Source organism: Saccopteryx leptura, chromosome 5 (genome assembly GCF_036850995.1).
Source record: "Saccopteryx leptura isolate mSacLep1 chromosome 5, mSacLep1_pri_phased_curated, whole genome shotgun sequence".
Taxonomy (NCBI): Eukaryota; Metazoa; Chordata; class Mammalia; order Chiroptera; family Emballonuridae; genus Saccopteryx; species Saccopteryx leptura.
The window spans coordinates 211,980,877-211,999,096 of record NC_089507.1 but is presented as its reverse complement, the minus strand read 5'-3'; the positions used below and the strand labels follow the sequence as shown (position 1 = coordinate 211,999,096).

General features: G+C 40.9%; 2 protein-coding genes across 9 annotated transcripts in view; both read right to left on the bottom strand.

The window, feature by feature from the left end:
* The window catches only part of CPNE1 (copine 1), a 39,595-nt gene extending 24,486 nt beyond the window's left edge, over nt 1-15,109 (bottom strand). The window contains exons 1-2 of one of the 6 annotated variants that reach the window (XM_066383967.1): nt 14,880-14,963; nt 9,443-9,495 (exon numbers count right to left, since the gene is read on the bottom strand). Coding sequence is in view for 1 of the 6 variants with exons in the window: in XM_066383970.1 (XP_066240067.1) it covers nt 4,611-4,616 (6 nt within the window). In the remaining 5 variants the exon portion in view is untranslated. Of the gene's footprint in view, nt 1-4,610; nt 4,617-6,281; nt 6,419-9,442; nt 9,528-14,879 lie in introns of those variants that run through there. The other 5 variants (XM_066383966.1, XM_066383968.1, XM_066383964.1 and 2 more) reach the window with 5 other exon arrangements.
* Nucleotides 3,300-15,028, bottom strand: RBM12 (RNA binding motif protein 12). 3 transcript variants are annotated; one of them, XM_066383963.1, is made up of 3 exons: nt 14,998-15,028; nt 9,443-9,495; nt 3,300-6,424 (listed from the first exon to the last, which is right to left on the bottom strand). In XM_066383963.1, the coding sequence occupies exon 3, from the start codon at nt 6,400-6,402 to the stop codon at nt 3,589-3,591; it is 2,814 nt and encodes a 937-aa protein (XP_066240060.1). In that variant the 5' UTR covers nt 6,403-6,424; nt 9,443-9,495; nt 14,998-15,028; the 3' UTR covers nt 3,300-3,588. The 3 variants fall into 3 exon arrangements, with proteins under 3 accessions (XP_066240060.1, XP_066240059.1, XP_066240058.1); XM_066383962.1 differs by lacking the exon at nt 14,998-15,028 and adding an exon at nt 14,880-14,963; XM_066383961.1 differs by lacking the exon at nt 14,998-15,028 and adding an exon at nt 14,880-14,932 and having other exon boundaries at nt 9,443-9,527.
* Nucleotides 15,110-18,220: the final 3,111 nt, after the last annotated feature.

The following is an 18,220-nucleotide window of genomic DNA, read 5'->3' as shown; positions in this document are numbered from 1 at the left end:
ATTTAAGGATTTCATGTATCCTTATTTTTATCCAAGGTAATTCCACCCAATATGTGTTTGCTTATTTCTATACACAGCCCTAGATTTTCATCCAGTGGCTTAAAACTGACATAATTATGCTATTACTTTCTGAAATTTTGAATTAAAAGTTTCCTAATGAAAGTATCAAGCAATTCCACTGTCATTGCCTTGACAACTTGGAGCACAAAGCCAGGAACCACATTTCACTCAACGGTGTTGCATTTAAAAAAAGCCAGTAATAATTGTACATCCAAACTACAGTGTAAACACAAAATAAACCTCCAAATTTTGCTTGTGAACTAAATGAATTTTCACTAAAGCTCAGAAAAAGTTTACAAATTTGCTACTTATAAAATACATTTTGTAGATTTCTTTAATCCTTAAACTAAAATAAAAGTTTATAAACCTGCAGCTAGGGGTGGGTGGAGGGGGTGGGAGAAAAAAAAATTAAACCTAATGGAAAGATTCTCTTCCGCCTGACCTGTGGTGGCGCAGTGGATAAAGTGTCAACCTGGAAACGCTGAGGTTGCCGGTTCAAAACCCTGGGCTTGCCTGGTCAAGGCACATATGGAAGTTGATGCTTCCTGCTCCGCCCCCCCTATAATGAATAAATAAAATCTTAAAAAAAAAGGCCCTGGCCGGTTGGCTCAGCGGTGGAGCGTCGGTCTGGCGTGCGGGGGACCCGGGTTCGATTCCCGGCCAGGGCACATAGGAGAGGCGCCCATTTGCTTCTCCACCCCCCCCTTCCTCTCTGTCTCTCTCTTCCCCTCCCGCAGCTGGGGCTCCATTGGAACAGGGATGGCCCGGGCGCTGGGGATGGCTCCTTGGCCTCTGCCCCAGGTGCTGGGGTGGCTCTGGTCGTGGCAGAGCGACCTCCCCCCCCAGGGGCAGAGCATCGCCCCCTGGTGGGCGTGCCGGGTGGATCCCGGTCGGGCGCATGCGGGAGTCTGTCTGACTGTCTCTCCCCGTTTCCAGCTTCAGAAAAATACAAAAAAACCCACAACATTCTCTTCCATGTCAGTCACCAAAACAGACAATAAAATTTACACATAAAATTGTAAATGAATGTTTACTAATGCACACAACTTTGAGCAAAGCTTTACAAAACCTTAATACCATACAAAGCAAATAAGAAAATGTAAATTACCACCCAAAATCTAGTCTGTATAAGAAAATGTGCAAAAAGAGAGGTATGAATAGTTTCATAGAACATATTTTCAAAAAAATTTTTAACACTCAAACTCCTATGCCCAGCATAAAACAGTATGCTTAGCAGTTAGTGCTATATAATTTGTAATAAGTCTCAGATACACAGAAATCAAGTTCCACAGGGCAAAGCATTTAATCACATTTCTCAACAAGAAAAGCACTGTTGTGATTCAACCAAAGAAACAGTTCTCTCCAATTTCTACGCAACCACTACTTTCTTAATTTGATAAATAAAATCCAGTTTTCCTTTTCAGCATTTACCTAAGATGTAGAAATAACAAAATAGTTGCAATAAAGTATATGAAATATTTAACATATAACCAAAATAAGTTGTAAAAAAAGATTAAAAAGTTTCATCTTCAAACAACCCATTTTTCTAAAACAGTCAGCTTTCCAATGGGGAAAATAATTTGCAGCTGAAATAAAACTCCTGAACAGTGCTGAAGTTTTCTGCACTCCATCCTTGGAATGAGAAATGATTACTTGACAGAAAACTTAAATTGATCAGCATATACAACCATCATATTGCTTTTTTTTAGTTGAGGAGGCAATATCTAGTGATGTCAGAGCAACTTTGTATTTGCACATTATCAAGACCCACGACACGGCCATGTCTTTTCTGAGTCTAACCAATCCTTTTCCTAAACAAAAATCCTGTATTGTCAATCCTCTAAGATTGTAGTGACAAAAAGGCTTTCCGAATCTTACCACACAAATGAAACCGTTGCCACTCTTAACTCTAAATTACACGACGCTGTATTTCAGTGTTCCACTGACTTGCAACACCAAAAAGGCACTAATTTTTTTTTCCAGGAAATACTTCTTTTAAAAGGCTGACCCCTTTGTAAGTACATTGATTTATAGGAAATGCTGGGGATGTTTCAAACCAAGACAGAGGCCCATGTAAAAGACAACATTTGTTTTTCAGGATACCTCACCAATCTCCCATTCCAGTTTAGAATATAATGTGACACCTCTTTAGAATTTTCCCACTAAGATGGAAAGTAACCATAAATAGAGCCTTTGTGGCAGTGAGTAGGACTTTGTAAAGCAGATGTTTTCCTGATAAGGACACTTACCAACCAGAACCTATGTGGTCCTCCTGCCTTAGTATCCCGAATGCCAAAGAAAAGAATATGAAAGGGTAAAGAGTCTCAATTTTCTCCCCTCTGGCAGCTGCACTTTATACTCTGTAGGAAGAATTTTTGTAAACAGGCTGCTCAAACAACTAGACCAAAAGCCTCAAGTAACAGGATTAAATGCAAATCAATCTACAAACCAGCTTAGCTTATTGATTTTTTTTTATTCTATAACACTATTGCTTACACAGCTAACAATTTCAACTTTAGTTTTAGAAACCTAGATATGATGATGTTCTTTCTTATGAATGGACTCTCTGTATTTAGGCCAAAATTTCACATATATTTGGGACAGAAGGAAATTGCCAAAACATCAGTCTATCACAGACAGGACTTCAAACAAGGAATCTTACACAATGATTATCAAAAGCAGTTTCTGGTTTTTGATGCCATCCAAACAACATGAGCAATTTTTAAACTGACTGAACTAAAAGTTGGCGGTCAAACCAAAAAGGCTGGTAGGTAGAGAACTCCGTATTTTATTTTTGTAGCAAAGTCTTATTCCACACAGTTTTAAGTGTGACATTAGAAATCAAAGTTCAAGGTTATAGCACAAACCAAGTGTGGAGTTTCATATTTAAAAAAAAACAACCAACAACAAAACAGTTCTCCTCATTTACAAATGAGTAAATTAGGCAAACAAAGCAGCAACTTCAGAAGCAGGACTGTCTATACAGCAAGAACCCTCAAAAAGCAATAAAGGTACATACAGTGAATCTGTATACAGAGATTTTATTTAATTTTAAAAGAAAATGAGGACTTTAGACAAAGATTTGACCCTATAACAAAGCAAATCTGTCCAGCTTTAAACCAAATTCCAACAGTAGCCAACTTCTATTTTTCAGCAGCTGGCAAGAGCACCCTTAATGAGCTCTATTGACAATTCTATTTTCTTCATCCCATATAGTACAAAAAAAACAACAATCTAGATTCCTTGATAAGCTTTATGTCATCATTTGAGTTTTACAAATCGTTTCTCTAATGTTATGCCAAAATCATTTTTGTGTTCTCTCCAGATAGTTTTACTGAAACATACAGCAATGTTTATCCTTGTAGTGAATCTTCTGTAAACAGTCAACCAATGCTCTATGTTATGGAAACCAATCTATATGCAACTGAAACAATCCACAGGTTCTAACCTGGAAATATTAGGAAAACAATCTGGATGCATTAATCACAGCACTATGAATACCTACCCTACAAAGATTGATGTGAACAGCTACCCTAATATGAGTTTTACTTTCCTAGAGCCTATAGGTCTGTCATTTAAGTCAATGACAGCAGCTGTGGCTTCATCCCGAGATTCAAAGGCCACCATGGCTTCACCTGTGGGCATACCTTTTTCATTGTATTTTAAACAAACTGAGCCTGGGATAACTTGATAGCCATAAAAGAAATCTAAAATCTCATCAATAGACACAGTGAAGGGCATGTTCTGCACTTTAATTACTGTTGGTCCTGGTTTTCCAGAACTAGATCCAAAGCCAGGAGGACCACCAATGTGGATTGGGCCAGGGCCAGGCCCAGGCCCTGGCCCAAAAGCTGGTGGCCCACTCAAATGGCCCGGGACATTTCCAAGACCAGGAGGGCCACTTCCAAAGCCAGGGGGACCACCTAAGTTACCAGGGCCATTTCCAAAATTCTGAGGCCCCCCTCCAAATCCTGGCCCACTTAAATTATTTGGTCCACCTCCAAAACCTGGAACATCCAGTCCTAGACCAGGCAAACCACTATTTCCAACTGAAGGCATACCAGGCCTAACATCACCAAAGGCCCCTCCTAACCCTGGAGGAGGCAGCGGTGGCCCAAAGGCATTTGGCCCACCGAAATTACCAGGAAAATTAAATGGAGGCCCGTTATTGGCCTCTTTGGATCCTACAGCCAGGAAGGCATGCTCTTCACCCCCTGCACTAGGCATTCCTGCATTCGGCATTCCCGCATTCGGCACTCCCACATTGGGCACTCCCGCATTGGGCATTGGGGCACTGGGCATTGGGGCATTAGGCATTGGGGCACTGGGCATTCCAGCATTGGGCATTCCGGCACTGGGCATTCCGGCACTGGGCATTCCAGCACTGGGCATTCCTGGAACTGCAGGATTACCCGACACAGGCATCTTTAACCCCTTTTTTCCTTGGGCAGGGGGATTTTTCTCAATCTCTCTCATATCTTCTAGAGTAACTACATGAACAAAAGCTTCTCGCCCATTAAGTTTTTTACGGTGTAAGCGTTCAGACTTACGTGCATCATCTTCATTTTTAAACTGAACCAATGCCTGTCCTAGACCTTGCCCATTGTTATCAACAAGAACATGGACAGAATTTTCATCCACTGGGATTCCTTCTAGGAACTGAAGAACATCCATCTTGGTAATGCTGAATGGAATATTTGTTATGTGTGCACAGACTTTGGTAGAGCTGACATCCCCCTCCGGATTTAACATCATTTCTCTCTGGTCATAGTTGAAGTTCTGTAGTCTTTTTCTAATCATATCTATCTTTTCTAGCATACCTTTCTTAGTGATTGGATGAACCTGAATAAAGCGATTGCCCATGTATTGCTTATGACGACACAGTGCAGCCTTATAATCAGCCTCATTCCTGAACTCCACAAAGCCTTCACCAGTTGCTTTCCCATTGGGTCCATAAGCAATATAAATACTATCTTCCACAATATCCAACTTTTTAAAAAAATCAATAACATGTTTGTTTTCAGCTTCAAATGGTAGCCCTTTCAAGTAAACACAAAAACCAGCCTCATGTGGTGATCGTGACCTTGACCTTTTCTGCCCACTGGGCGATTTTGACCTGGGAAGTGTCTGAGGGGGATGGGTTTGTCCAGAAGGTCCTATACTTTGCTTAAAAGTGATATGGCCTCCAGCAGCTACCCACTGTCTCTCTGTCGCAGGACTAACTTCCACATAGCGTTGTATCATCAGCATTCTGTTTCGTTTCAAGGCTTCAAATGTATCTTGAGGGGAGAGAAACTTAACCAATCCATTCCCATTATTTCGGCCTACATGATCTTTCAACAAATGCACGGCATCAACACGAAGGCCATGGAAAAAATCTCTGACATCATTTTCCACTGCAGAAAAGGGCATTCCATGCACACTGACATACAGATCATCCGGGTTGATGGGAAGTGGTTTCACACTGCTTTGAGAATTCATCTGGATAGGGTTAACAGGATTCAACGGACCCAGAAACACAGGGTTCAAGTTATTGTTCAGATTCATAGGTGCTCCAGAGCCATTCATTCCAGCAGGCAGAGGTGCCACAGGTGGTGGGTTCAAGGGTGGCATGCCCGACATGGGCGGCAGTGGGGTCATGGGTGGCACCGAAGGGACTGGGGGGATTGGGGGTACAGGAGGCACAGGAGGCAGTGTAGGTACTGGAGGAGGAACTGGTATTGGGGGAATGGATGGCATTGGTGGCAAAGACGGTATTGCAGGGATTGGAGGAATTGGTGGTGGTGGGACCGTGTTCATTGGAGAGGCTGTGCTTGAAATGGTTGAGCTAAACGTGGGGCTCCCAAAGGAAGTTCCCATATTTGGAGGAGCCGTTCCTATGCTGGCTGTAGAAAATGTCTGTATGTTTTTGTTGCTTTCATGAACAGAAGTGGCAGCAGTAACTACACTGGGTGAAGGATTATTAAAGTTGGGTACTGTTGTAGGCAAGTTAACCCTGCCACCCATTCCTGAGCTAGGTGGTGGTCCTGATCTACTAGCATTTGCTGGTGGCATATCTAAGTTGGCAGTTTCAAACCGCCTTCGACTCAGTTCAATCATATTCTGCATTTCTGTTTTACTACTCAATAACAGTGTCACTTTTGACCCTTTAATTGTACCACCTGTGCGCATCATACCAAGCCTTGCATCTTCATCAGTGGCAAAAACGATGAAAGCCTCACCCAGTTCACCCCCTACAATATGCACGCCCCCATCAGGAATGGTCAATCCAGAGAAGAAGTGACGAATGTCCATGGTCCCCGCCACAATTGGGAGACCTTGCAAACGGATGACCACAGCCATGCTGCGCTGAAACCACAAACACCTGCAGATAGATGAGAAAAGGCAACGGCCAGGTCAGACTCCTGTTTATCATACCAAGTTTTTAGCTATAAGAATGACCAGCTACCATATTAGGCCCTCAAATAGTCCCTCAAACTATCACAAGCAGTCATTTGTTAAATTGGATATTCTTAAAAACTGAGTATCATGTGCCATTTACAATATAAAACCTAGACAATTTCAACTTCCAAAATTATCCTGGAAACAATTAGAAGTTCAGTCCCAAGACTCAAAAGTTTCAGAAAAAAACAACCACAGAACAGTAAATCACCGATTACAGCATTCAGACCACAATTCAGTAAGGTTTAAGACTTAAAAGAAATTCATAAGTTGAATCAGGAAACAAAGTTTAACAATCTTTAGGGGGAAAACATGCAAAGAATGCATCAATGTTAATATTTAAAACTGGCTTAGCATCTTCCTTATAAACCTAACAACTTCGTAGAATTATCAGTCAGTGTCATTTCATATGGTTCAGTCTCAAATCCAACAGAACAAAAAACTAATTAATTACAAATAATACTCAACACTAAAGTAGATTCAAGTCTCAAATGAGAAGTGACTCTGTATTTCATCCTAAAACTCTTCGAGCAGCATTACAGCTTTATTTATTAAAGAAAGCTACGTATTATTTATTACAAATAAGGGTAATACATGCTAAGAGCCCAAAAGAAATATTGAATAAAATAGCCAAAATCTTAGTTACCTATACTCATCACTTCACAAAAAGCAGAACCTGGTTACAGTGCCAGTCACCGTGGCTGTTTTAATTAAAACTTAAGATCCTATGATTCATTCCCATACCCTCCATTAAAAAACAGTCTTGTTTCTTTCCCATAGAGAAGAGATGATAATGAAAAAGCAGTATTTTTTGGTTTTGCTTTTATTTTAAAAGAACCAGGGTATGAACTTTATTCAATGATTGTTATAGCCTTTGGCCCAAACATAAATAACTCCTGTGGAATTTCTGGGTACTCATTGAGCTCTTTAGATAATGTTCAATTTAATAAAGAAGCCTTCCCCTAGATTTATGTAAAATTTCAGTATTTCAGTTCTTATGGCTTCTAAGAGTAAATGCCAAGGGCAAGCCTTTGTAAAGCAATATAAAATAAATTCTTGGCACTAGAAAAAATATTAATTTCAACTTTATGTGGTCAAAAACATAGGATGATGCCCAAGCCATCTTAAAACCAACTTTTAAATATTCACATAGTAATCTGGCTGTGGCTTCAGAGAAATTATAAAGTATTTGAGCTCTAGTTTTATCTTCTCGAGAACATTAGAAGAACCAAGTTTCCTCTTGCAAGCTCTAAGAACAACTCTACGAAAGCAGTCTTTCAATATTAAATATTATATAAATATTAATCAATATAAAATATACATAATTATAGCTCAATGTTATGACTGCTGTACATTAAAAAGAAATATACTGTTTGGCTCTGATAGTTATCGCACACACACACACCACCTTCAAATTTAATCCTGAAAACTGAACTGACAAACAGAAAATGCTCTTTGTGAAATGATTCACTATAAAACACTAGAAACTGGGGGGAAGGGAGAAGTTTTTATAATAGGTCTGCAGTAGTCAACAAAAAATATACTAAAAAACAATCACACCAACAGACTCTTTTCTCCTTATTTACTATTTAGCAGTCTATCAGGAAGTTCATTAAGAAGTTTCCAAGTCATTAAATACTTATTCCTTATTGACTCTAGAATATTGGCCATATGCAAGCAAAACTGAGCCAGCATTCCTGTCCAACATCAAAAAATGCTTAATCATTGAATTACTATATAAAGGGGACATATCATGGGCACTGGGTAGCCAAAACAACTTGAAGGAAAGATGTTAGTTCGCACTGGGAATTTAATATGGTCCCAAGAACACAAAAATTAAACACAGGGCTAAAGTGACATACACATTGAGTCTTTAAACCATTTGCTGCTAAGAAAAAGGATTTAGTGCAAGTCTGTATTAGGTACACATGAAAACATGACATTCAAAATCTGCCCAGATTACCATCTAGAAAAAGGCTGATGATTAAACCAAAATAGAGCACAAGATTTATAAAGCCATCTAAAAAGGAAAAGTTTTTAGATTCTGAAAAATATGACATAAGATCTGCTATTTTTCTACTAAGTACCTGTTTGACAGATACATCATTTCAACCCATCTGGAGCCTTAGTTATTTAATAAGAAGGTTATATTCCAATCACTGAGGGTCCTTAAAGTCAGAATTTGTATTCTAAAACATATGACCCATTATCTATACCTATACTTCTTAGGAATATTAAAAAAACCACACCAATAACAAGCACCTGTATTTGTAATTAGTCTAAATGCTACTGAGGAAAAAAAACCTGCTGCGTATTGCCTAATAACCAGAAATTCAGCAGGAGAAACGCATTCATATAAAACTGACCCTAAGGCCCTGGCCGGTTGGCTCAGCGGTAGAGCGTCGGCCTGGCGTGCGAGGCACCCGGGTTCGATTCCCGGCCAGGGCACATAGGAGAAGCGCCTATTTGCTTCTCCACCCCCCCCTCCTTCCTCTCTGTCTCTCTCTTCTCCTCCCGCAGCCAAGGCTCCATTGGAGCAAAGATGGCCCGGGCGCTGGGGATGGCTCCTTAGCCTCTGCCCCAGCGCTGGAGTGGCTCTGGTCGCGGCAGAGCCACGCCCAGGAGGGGCAGAGCATCACCCCTGGTGGGCGTGCCGGGTGGATCCCGGTCGGGCGCATACGGGAGTCTGTCTGACTGTCTCTCCCTGTTTCCAGCTTCAGAAAAATACAAAAAATAAAAATAAAAAAAAATAAAACTGACCCTGAAAGGAAGCAACAACCGTTCCTCCATCATGGTACCCATCCATTCCACCCCCATATCTTAGGTAAGCTTCTTAAAACAATAAAACCCACAATTTAGTTACTACACATATTTTATGTTACTTAATAACTATCTCATTTTATTTTGTATAAAAGCAAACCCTCTATTCAAAATCTCTTACCTGATAAAACAAGAGATGTATTTTCTTAACAAGAAGTAGAGGCCAAGTCAATCCTGTGGGCAACCAATTAAAACCAACTTTTAGACTGCAATAGAGAATAAACGGAGGCAAAAATCAATGCAGGAAACACAAAACACGCACAGGCCACACTGAACTGTACATTACCAAGGCGAGTCTGAAACCAGAGTACTTCTTTAGAATGCATATCAAAAAGAAGAAAAAGACATACATGTACCAAAATCCTACAAATGTTTAATATTCATTATTGCTTTCAAATTTGAGTATTTCTCAAAACATATATTCACATACATCAAAAGAATGTATCACAAGGTAACCCAAGAATGAATCAACTGAAAACTAACACAGTCATACATACAGCTTTCACCTTCACATTGGTAACTGCTTTTATCACTTGATGATTAAACCAATCCAGAAAATCCCTGAAAGGTTCAACAATGACCTATTTTCTCAGGTTCCCACCAAATTTTTGATGAAAAAGCAGCATAGTAACAAGTTCACACAATAGTTCCTGGACCAATTAAGTCATCAATTCAAAGGTACTCATTGAAATTATTGCAATTACTCTTTCAATATTTTTTCCTTTGCACCAAAAATAGCATCAAACATCAAATAACACAAACAAAGAGGCAGATCTGGCTATAAGGACCAATTCTTAGTTAAAGCCACTGGAGTTCGAAATATTAAGAGAAACTGCTTTTTTATTCTAACGCCATAGCAGTCCCAAAAAACTTACTTTTTTAAAATCCCTGAAAATACCTGGCACATTAATAGTACTTCCCAAAGTAATAACAGATCACTCGTTTTTCACTGGAATTTCCCCCAAACTGGTGAAATTATGAACAATTCACAAGCAATATAAATGACCAAATGGTTACACAACTATAAACAAAAGGTCATTTTTTAATTCAGAGAAACAAAGTGGAAGAAAACTCACTGTTAGGCATTAAGATTACCAATATAATACTGTTAGAATGATGCTCATTTTAAACTACTATCTTTCAAGATCAAAATACCATCAGTGAGCTTAGTATCACAAAAAGTAAAACACTTTAAAATGTCAGTGTTATTCCAAACTCTTCTAAAGGACAAACTAAACATCTTCTAGACAACTACTCAAATTACTCAATAACAGTAAGATTGTTTTGCCACAAAACAAGTTATGCAAACATCTTGTAAACAACACTTCAAAAAAGCCCAGCGCGTTGTATGAATCCCTTATGTTGTACATATCAATTCTAATGAAGTCTACAGAATTTTCAAACTCTTCATTTAAATGGGTCACAAGAGGAAATGAGAAACAGAAAAAAGCTTGATTCATGTAAAGGAAATGAGCCAAAGAACCAAGGTAATTTTCTAGATAAGCACTTGTGATAAACTGATGATCCACTACTAGAGATTCGAATTCTAAAGATCTGGTGTGACCAGGACATGAGCTCTGCAGGTAAGGAAAACAGGTTCCTTAGCCTCTTCCCTTCAAGACCTAAGAAAGCACCTCATATCCATCTATAAAGGAACATACCAGGAAAGGTCCATTCCCAGAAATGTATACAGGATTGCCAGAAATAACTGTAACATGGAGGGAAACATCTCATTCCACAAGGAAAAGTTGAAATGCCTAGCTAAACTGGTCAAATGCCTAGTTCAGGGTTTACGTGTTCAATTTATAGTACAAATCAATCTAGACATAAATTTGTGAATTTCTATTTCAACAAAGAGGAAGGTCTATCTCACCCTATACCAAAGAACAGTACACAGAAAGTTCAGGTTACAAGCCAGAACCTCACTGCTCTTCCTGTTACCCCACTGCCTTCAAATAGGCAAGGTATATAAACTGAGAACCAAAGTATACACTTTTGTTTTCAACACCTCACTTTCTGAAAAACACAGTAATTTAGTAAAGGTGTCACTGTTTCCCAGGAAACCTATTCATTCCTGTGTTCTAAATGTCAGCTAGCAACTAAATGCAGGACACCAAAATGAAAAAAATCCACTCCAATCACATTAAACTTGGGTGAATTTTAGAAGGATTAGACTGAAATAATTCCATGCAAATACATGTTTTACAAATGCATGGAGCATAAGGGTAGGAAAGGAGAAAATGGGCCTGATCTGCCATTGAGTTCACTGATACATTTCAGAAGATATAAAGATTGCTTTAGTAAATTTTTCCACTTTACGTTAGGAATTTGTCCTAACATAGGAGCCTTGCTTCAACTTTATGAATACCACATACATACGTGTGAAAATAACTACTACAAAAATTATTATCACAGGACAGATATTCTTATTTACAAGCCATTCCAATCACTTGGGATTTCAGAATAAAATGTCTGAAAACAATCCCCTTTTATCAGGAAACCAAGGCACAAACCAGAACTTAATCATTTCCACTCTTAATCTGATAATAATTATTTAAAACTCAATTACAACTCTGTTCAGTCTTTAATCAATAAGAACCAGGGTTCAGCAGAGCTATTCTTCAGATTTTTTTAAAAAAAAGGAAAGAAAACCAGCACCCTTCAAATGTTCCCCTCAGAGGCGAGCAACAGAGAGGCAATCATAATGGGCATAAGACTATAAACAGCATAATCAAATTATGGTAGGTATTACCAAAAGAAACAAAAACAACAAAAAACCACAGCTTCATCCACTTGATTTTGTTCCCATCCCCAAATGGATCACATTTCGGATTCTGGGATCATTCTTAATGCAACAATTCCGACACTGAGGGAGATGTACCCTTTGATGGCACATTACTCAATTTTCCTATTAATCTCCAGTCAGTACTTAAAGACAGCAAATCAAAAGACATTTCTAAAAAGGTATTTATTCCTCCTGCCAAAAAGACTAGAATATTATTTTTCAATCCCCCCAAATGCCAACAAAAATGTTCATTATCTGACCTGATTTAAACTTCAAAGTAACAATATTACTTTTAATCTAGCACACCACTTCCACCTTCACTATGGGTCTTAAGACTTAAAAGCTGGCTTTAAATTTAATTAGCTAAACTCTGCAAACCAAAAGGTGTATGGGTAGTGGTTGTAAACTCTGATAAAACCATAAATTAGGTGAAGTTATTTTTCTGTTTAATTGACCTAAAACATTTAAAAATATTCATTTATTCCATGAACACTTAACTAAGTATTTGTAGGTCAACCAGGCAATACAGAAAAGGACAACAGACCCTGCGTTTTTGTGAGGAATATCTAAAAGCATCTTTTGTGCAACCATTACTGACAGAAGTTATTCCTAAAACATTTACAAAAAATTCATCTAAACTCAGTGATGGTGCCTGGCCAGAGCATCCAGCTCGTGTACCAAGGTAGCGGGTTTGATACTCAGGCGGGGAATATACAGGAGTCAACCAATAGTAATGCATGGGTGGAACAGCAATGGTTTCCTCCCTCTCCCTTCCTCTCTCTCTCTCTAAAAATCAATTTTAAAAATTTTAAAATAAAATAAACTGAATGATGGAGTGGGTTTTTAGAAAATGGAAATAAAACAGTATGAATTTGTCACTGAATTTCAGCACCTAGAACGCACTAGCTCACAAAATCAAGTTTCACATCTAAAAATTGTACCAACAACCCCCAAACTCTCAATACGCAACAATCAAAACATTTGACATGTCAAAGAAAGTGAAAGAAGCCTGAAGAATACTGGTAGTGGAAAGAGCAGTATGTTCCAGTAACCACACCACAATGGTTTCTAAAGTTTCACATTTTTCACCTAACAGATAGGAACATAAGAAAAATTGAAATTATGCATTACAATCCATAAAAATAATCAAATATTTGATCGAGCATATAAAGGTGATATAAAAATGCACTCCGTTTCATTAAAAAAATTTCCAGCAATACTAAGCAAACCCTCAATTTTTATGTAAACACACTAAACATTTCATTTTCTTCAAAAATTACCATAAAATTATATTAACCATCTGTAACAGTTCTTCCCAAATTATTTACAATATTCTTGGAAAATACCTAAACACAATTACTTTCCACAAAGTCCAGAAATCTTCCATTCAACTAAGCCGCCAAATTTCACAAACAAGTACAACTTGTCTTATATTGTATTTCTAAAATTAAAAAACAACAAAAAAGAACAAAACCAAGATCAACCTATATGTCCACACCTGTGTATATATTTTTTCAACTGGAAATGCTGCGAAATGCGTTAATACAAACTAGTTAACAAGGTCCAAGGCAATTCATATAGCCATTACTGCATTTTACACAAACGACACCATTTTAAACCAGTCAAGCAAGAAGCTGTAAGCGAAGCACCCCCATCACAAGTCTCCCCAACAAACTTTCAGTTGCAATCTTTTTTTTTTTTTTGTTATACTGAATGCAATCACCCTAATCTGCAAACTACCCCAATTTACATAAGGTCACCGCCGGGAATCCAGAAGCCAAAAGACTTTAGGGTCCAGAACTCTCTCCTACAAAGCCTGCCATACTCAGAATCAACACACGGTTTAGCGCTAAATAAACCAGAATAGCCCTCACCCGAGACCCTCAGATTTTTCACTAGAAAGCGCACACCGGTGACAAAATCTAGCAGCTAAGCCTCTGTGCTAGCATCCACCCCGTCACTAACCTGTAGATCCGGAAAGCTCCTCCCACCCATTTCACGTGGCTGCAAACTATCACGTCCAGCTTTCGCCAGACTCAATTCACTCTCCATCAAAAGCACCCCCAGGCCACATCCCATTGAACCTCCTCCTCTTCCAGGACTGGAGGCTGTCTCCCCGGGGACACCCTCGAGGGTAAGCCCGCCCCAGCTCTGGGCCTTGGAGGCATTTCTACTGCAACCCCCTCCCCCTCCAGGCCACGAAACCGGTCAGTACTGAGACTTCTTTCTTAGACTCCTAAGAAGGTGCCGACTGCAGCTTCCTCCCCACAGGTGTGTCCTAATTCTAGTCCCTTTTTCCGGTAGGCCACAGGGGCCTCCTTTCCACTTCGGGTGGAGGGAGTGTCCTCACTACGATGATCTCCTCACTTCGGAGCGCAGACATGTAGTTATGATCTCTGCCACGCCACCTTCAGGGGTGCAGGAAATCTTGCTCTCTCGGGACGGAGGTGAGCTTTCACTGCAGTCCCCGTTACTTTGCAGGCCACCGGGACACCCAGCTCTGGCCTCCTCCCACTCAGACCACGGGCGCGTCCTCGCTACAGCCTCGTCCCCACTTCGGTATGCAGGCCCATCCTCTCGCGTCCTTCTGGCATCCTCTCAGGCCTCCGAGGCGCGAATAGCGCCCCAGGTCCCCCGCAGCCAGGCCCGACCCTTTTGTGTGAGGCGAGCGCTGCGGCGGGCTCGGAGGCCTGCGAACGCCCCGCCCCGGGCCACCAAGGGGCGGCTCGAGCCCCGCACAGCCCCGCCCGTTTCGGGGCTGCGGGAGTCTTACCGGGGACAACTGCGCGGCACCCGAACCCAGACCTGAGTTACCCCCCGCGCGAGTGCCTCCGCCCCGCGGCCGACAGGCCCTGCGCGAACGGCCTCCCGGAGACTACTGCAGCCACTACCTCCTCTGCCGCTTCACAAAATGGCCGCCAGCCCGCTCCCCAAGTCGGCGTTCCAAAAGGGGCGGGATAGGGCGGCCTACGTCACGGACGAGAGGGCGCAAGCGCACTAAGGTTTTCGGGCAATCTCCCGGAAGTTGCCCGTGTTTGTGGCGAAAGAAGCTTTGAGTCTGTGCGTGAGACATTTTGCGCACTAGCCCCGGCTTGGGAGGGTGACGTCCCAGTGGTGGGATGGGCACAGTATCTGCCCCTCCCCCCCATTGCGGGACTCTGCAAATTGCTGCACTGCTTTCAGCGTTAGAGAAATGGTACCTATCTCTGAATGGTTGTCTGAGAATTAAAAGGACCAGAAAGTGGTGCCTAGTTCTATTTATGATTCTCTGACTGAAGAATCAAAACCTGATTCTTTTTTCAATTTAAAATTTTCAGTGACTCCTGACCTGTGGTGGCGCAGTGGATAAAGCCTGGACCTGGAACTCTGAGGTCCCGGGTTTGAACTGCCGGGCTTGCCTGGTAAAGGCACTTAGGGGAGTTGATGCTTCCTGCTCCTCCCCCCCCCTCTTTTTAAAATGAATAAATAAAATACTTTTTTTTACAAAATAATTATTAAAACAAAATTTTTTTTCAGTCAGGAGAGCTTACCGCACCAGGCTTTATTAACTCCTCCACAGCTGCACCACAGTATTAGTTTATTATAGAAAAAATTACTCTGATGCTGCTTTGTTCCAGGCCTCCCAGACTCCACTCCTTCTGCCTATACCAGGGGTCCCCAAACTACGGCCCCGCGGGTCACATCCGGCCCCCTGAGGCCATTTATCCTCCGGCCCGCGCCACACTTCTGGAAGGGGCACCTCTTTCATTGGTGGTCAGTGAGAGGAGCATAGTTCCCATTGAAATACTGGTCAGTTTGTTGATTTAAATTTACTTGTTCTTTATTTTAAATATTGTATTTGTTCCCGTTTTGTTTTTTTACTTTAAAATAAGATATGTGCAGTGTGTATAGGGATTTGTTCATAGTTTCTTTTATAGTCTGTCCCTCCAACGGTCTGAGGGACAGTGAACTGGCCCCCTGTGTAAAAAGTTTGGGGACCCCTGGCCTATACTCTACATCGGGGTAGTCAACCTTTGTACACCTACCGCCCACTTTTGTATCTCTGTTAGTAGTAAAATTTTCTAACCGCCCACCGGTTCCACAGTAATGGTGACTTATAAAGTAGGGAAGTAACTTTACTTTATAAAATTTATAAAGCAGAGATACAGTGAGTTAAAGCGTATAATAATAATTACTTACCAAGTACTTTATGTCGGATTTTCGCTAAGTTTGGCAGAATAAATCTTTACAAAACAACTTACTATAGTTAAATCTTTTTATCTATACTTGGGTTGCTCCGCTATCGCCCACCATGAAAGCTGGAATGCCCACTAGTGGGCGGGAGGGACCAGGTTGACTACCACTGCTCTACATCATTTTTTTTTTTTTTAGCAAGTGAGACAGAAAAGGAGAGATGAGAAACATCAATTCTTCGTTGCAGCACCTTAGCTGTTCATTGATTGCTTTCTCATATGTGCCTTGACCAGGAGGCTATAGCAGAGCGAGTAACCCCTTCCTCAAGCTAGTGGCCTTGGGCTCAAGCCAGGGACCTTGGACTCACACCCTGTGACCCTGCACTCAAGCTGGTGAGCCTGCGCTCAAGCAGGAGACCTCAGTTTCCATCCTGGGTCTGCATCCTCAGTGTCCCAGATCAATGCTCTATCCACTGCATATCGCCTAATCAGGCATATCTTTTTTTTTAATACCCTGCATCTTCATGAATGTCGCCATAACTGAATTAATCTTTAAAGTCAGAAAGTGAGGATTGCTCTAATATTTTTTAATTTTTAAAATTTATTCATTTTTGGGAAAAGCAACCTGGTCTCATCTCTCCAGGCAGAGGAGAACAGAAGCTCCATCTCCACACATGCTACAGATGGCTTTTCCAGTCTACCTGAATCATTACCAGCTAGAAGCAGCAGTCATTGGGACTTGGACGTGAGCTGCAAAGTATAGAATTGTGACAATTCCAGTGCCATGCGGACTTTTCCTGGACTTCTGCTCCTTGTGACAGCTCCTAACGGACTGAACTGGGGTTGGGTTGCATTTGCAGGGATTTGGAATGGTGTTGGTGCCAACTTGGACTTGGTGAACATGTTAAGGACACTACTCTTTTATGGATTCTTGCTGTATTGGCCAAGAGTTTGCTTAAAGGCTTTAATCACTATAAAAAAAATAGACAACTGGATAAAGAAGATGTGGCACATATACAACATGGTATACTACTCAGCCATAAGAAATGATGACAGCCTGACCAGGCGGTGGCGCAGTGGATAGAGCATTGGACTGAGATGTGGTGGACCCAGATTCGAGACCTGAGGTCGCCAGCTTGAGTGCGGGCTCATCTGGTTTGAGCAAGGCTCACCTCAAGCAAGGGGTTACTCGATCTGCTGAAGGCCCACGGTCAAGGCACATATGAGAAAGCAATCAATGAACAACTAAGGTGTCGCAACGAAAAACTGATGATTGATGCTTCTCATCTCTCGCCGTTCCTGTCTATCTGTCCCCATCTGTCTCTCTGTTACTGTAAAAATAAATAAATTTAAAAAATTAAAAAAAAGAAATGATGACATCAGATCATTTACAACAAAATGGTGGGATCTTGATAACATTATACGGAGTGAAATAAGTAAATCAGAAAAAACCAAGAACTGCATGATTCCATACATTGGTGGGACATAAAAACGAGACTAAGAGACATGGACAAGAGTGTGGTGGTTGCGGGGGGGGGGGGGAGGGGGGAGGAAAAGGGGGAGGGGGAGGGGGCACAAAGAAAACTAGATAGAAGGTGATGGAGGACAATCTGACTTTGGGTGATGAGTATGCAACATAACTGAATGACAAGATAACCTGGACATGTTTTCTTTGAATGTATGTACCCTGATTTATTGATGTCACCCCATTAAAATTAATAAAAAAATTTTAAAAATTAAAAATATATATATTCATTTTAGAGAGGAGAAAGAGTGAGAGAGAGAGAGAGAGAGAGAAAGGAGGGGGGAGCAGGAAGCATCAACTCCCATATGTGCCTAGACCAGACAAGCGCAGGGTTTTGAACAGGTGACCTCAGCGTTCCAGATCCACGCTTTATCCACTGCACCACCACAGGTCAGGCCAGAAAGTGAGGATTCAATT

Bases quoted from the DNA above. Each gene is read 5' to 3' on its own strand.
- RBM12 (XM_066383963.1), bottom strand. From the start codon at position 6,402: ATGGCTGTGGTCATCCGTTTGCAAGGTCTCCCAATTGTGGCGGGGACC.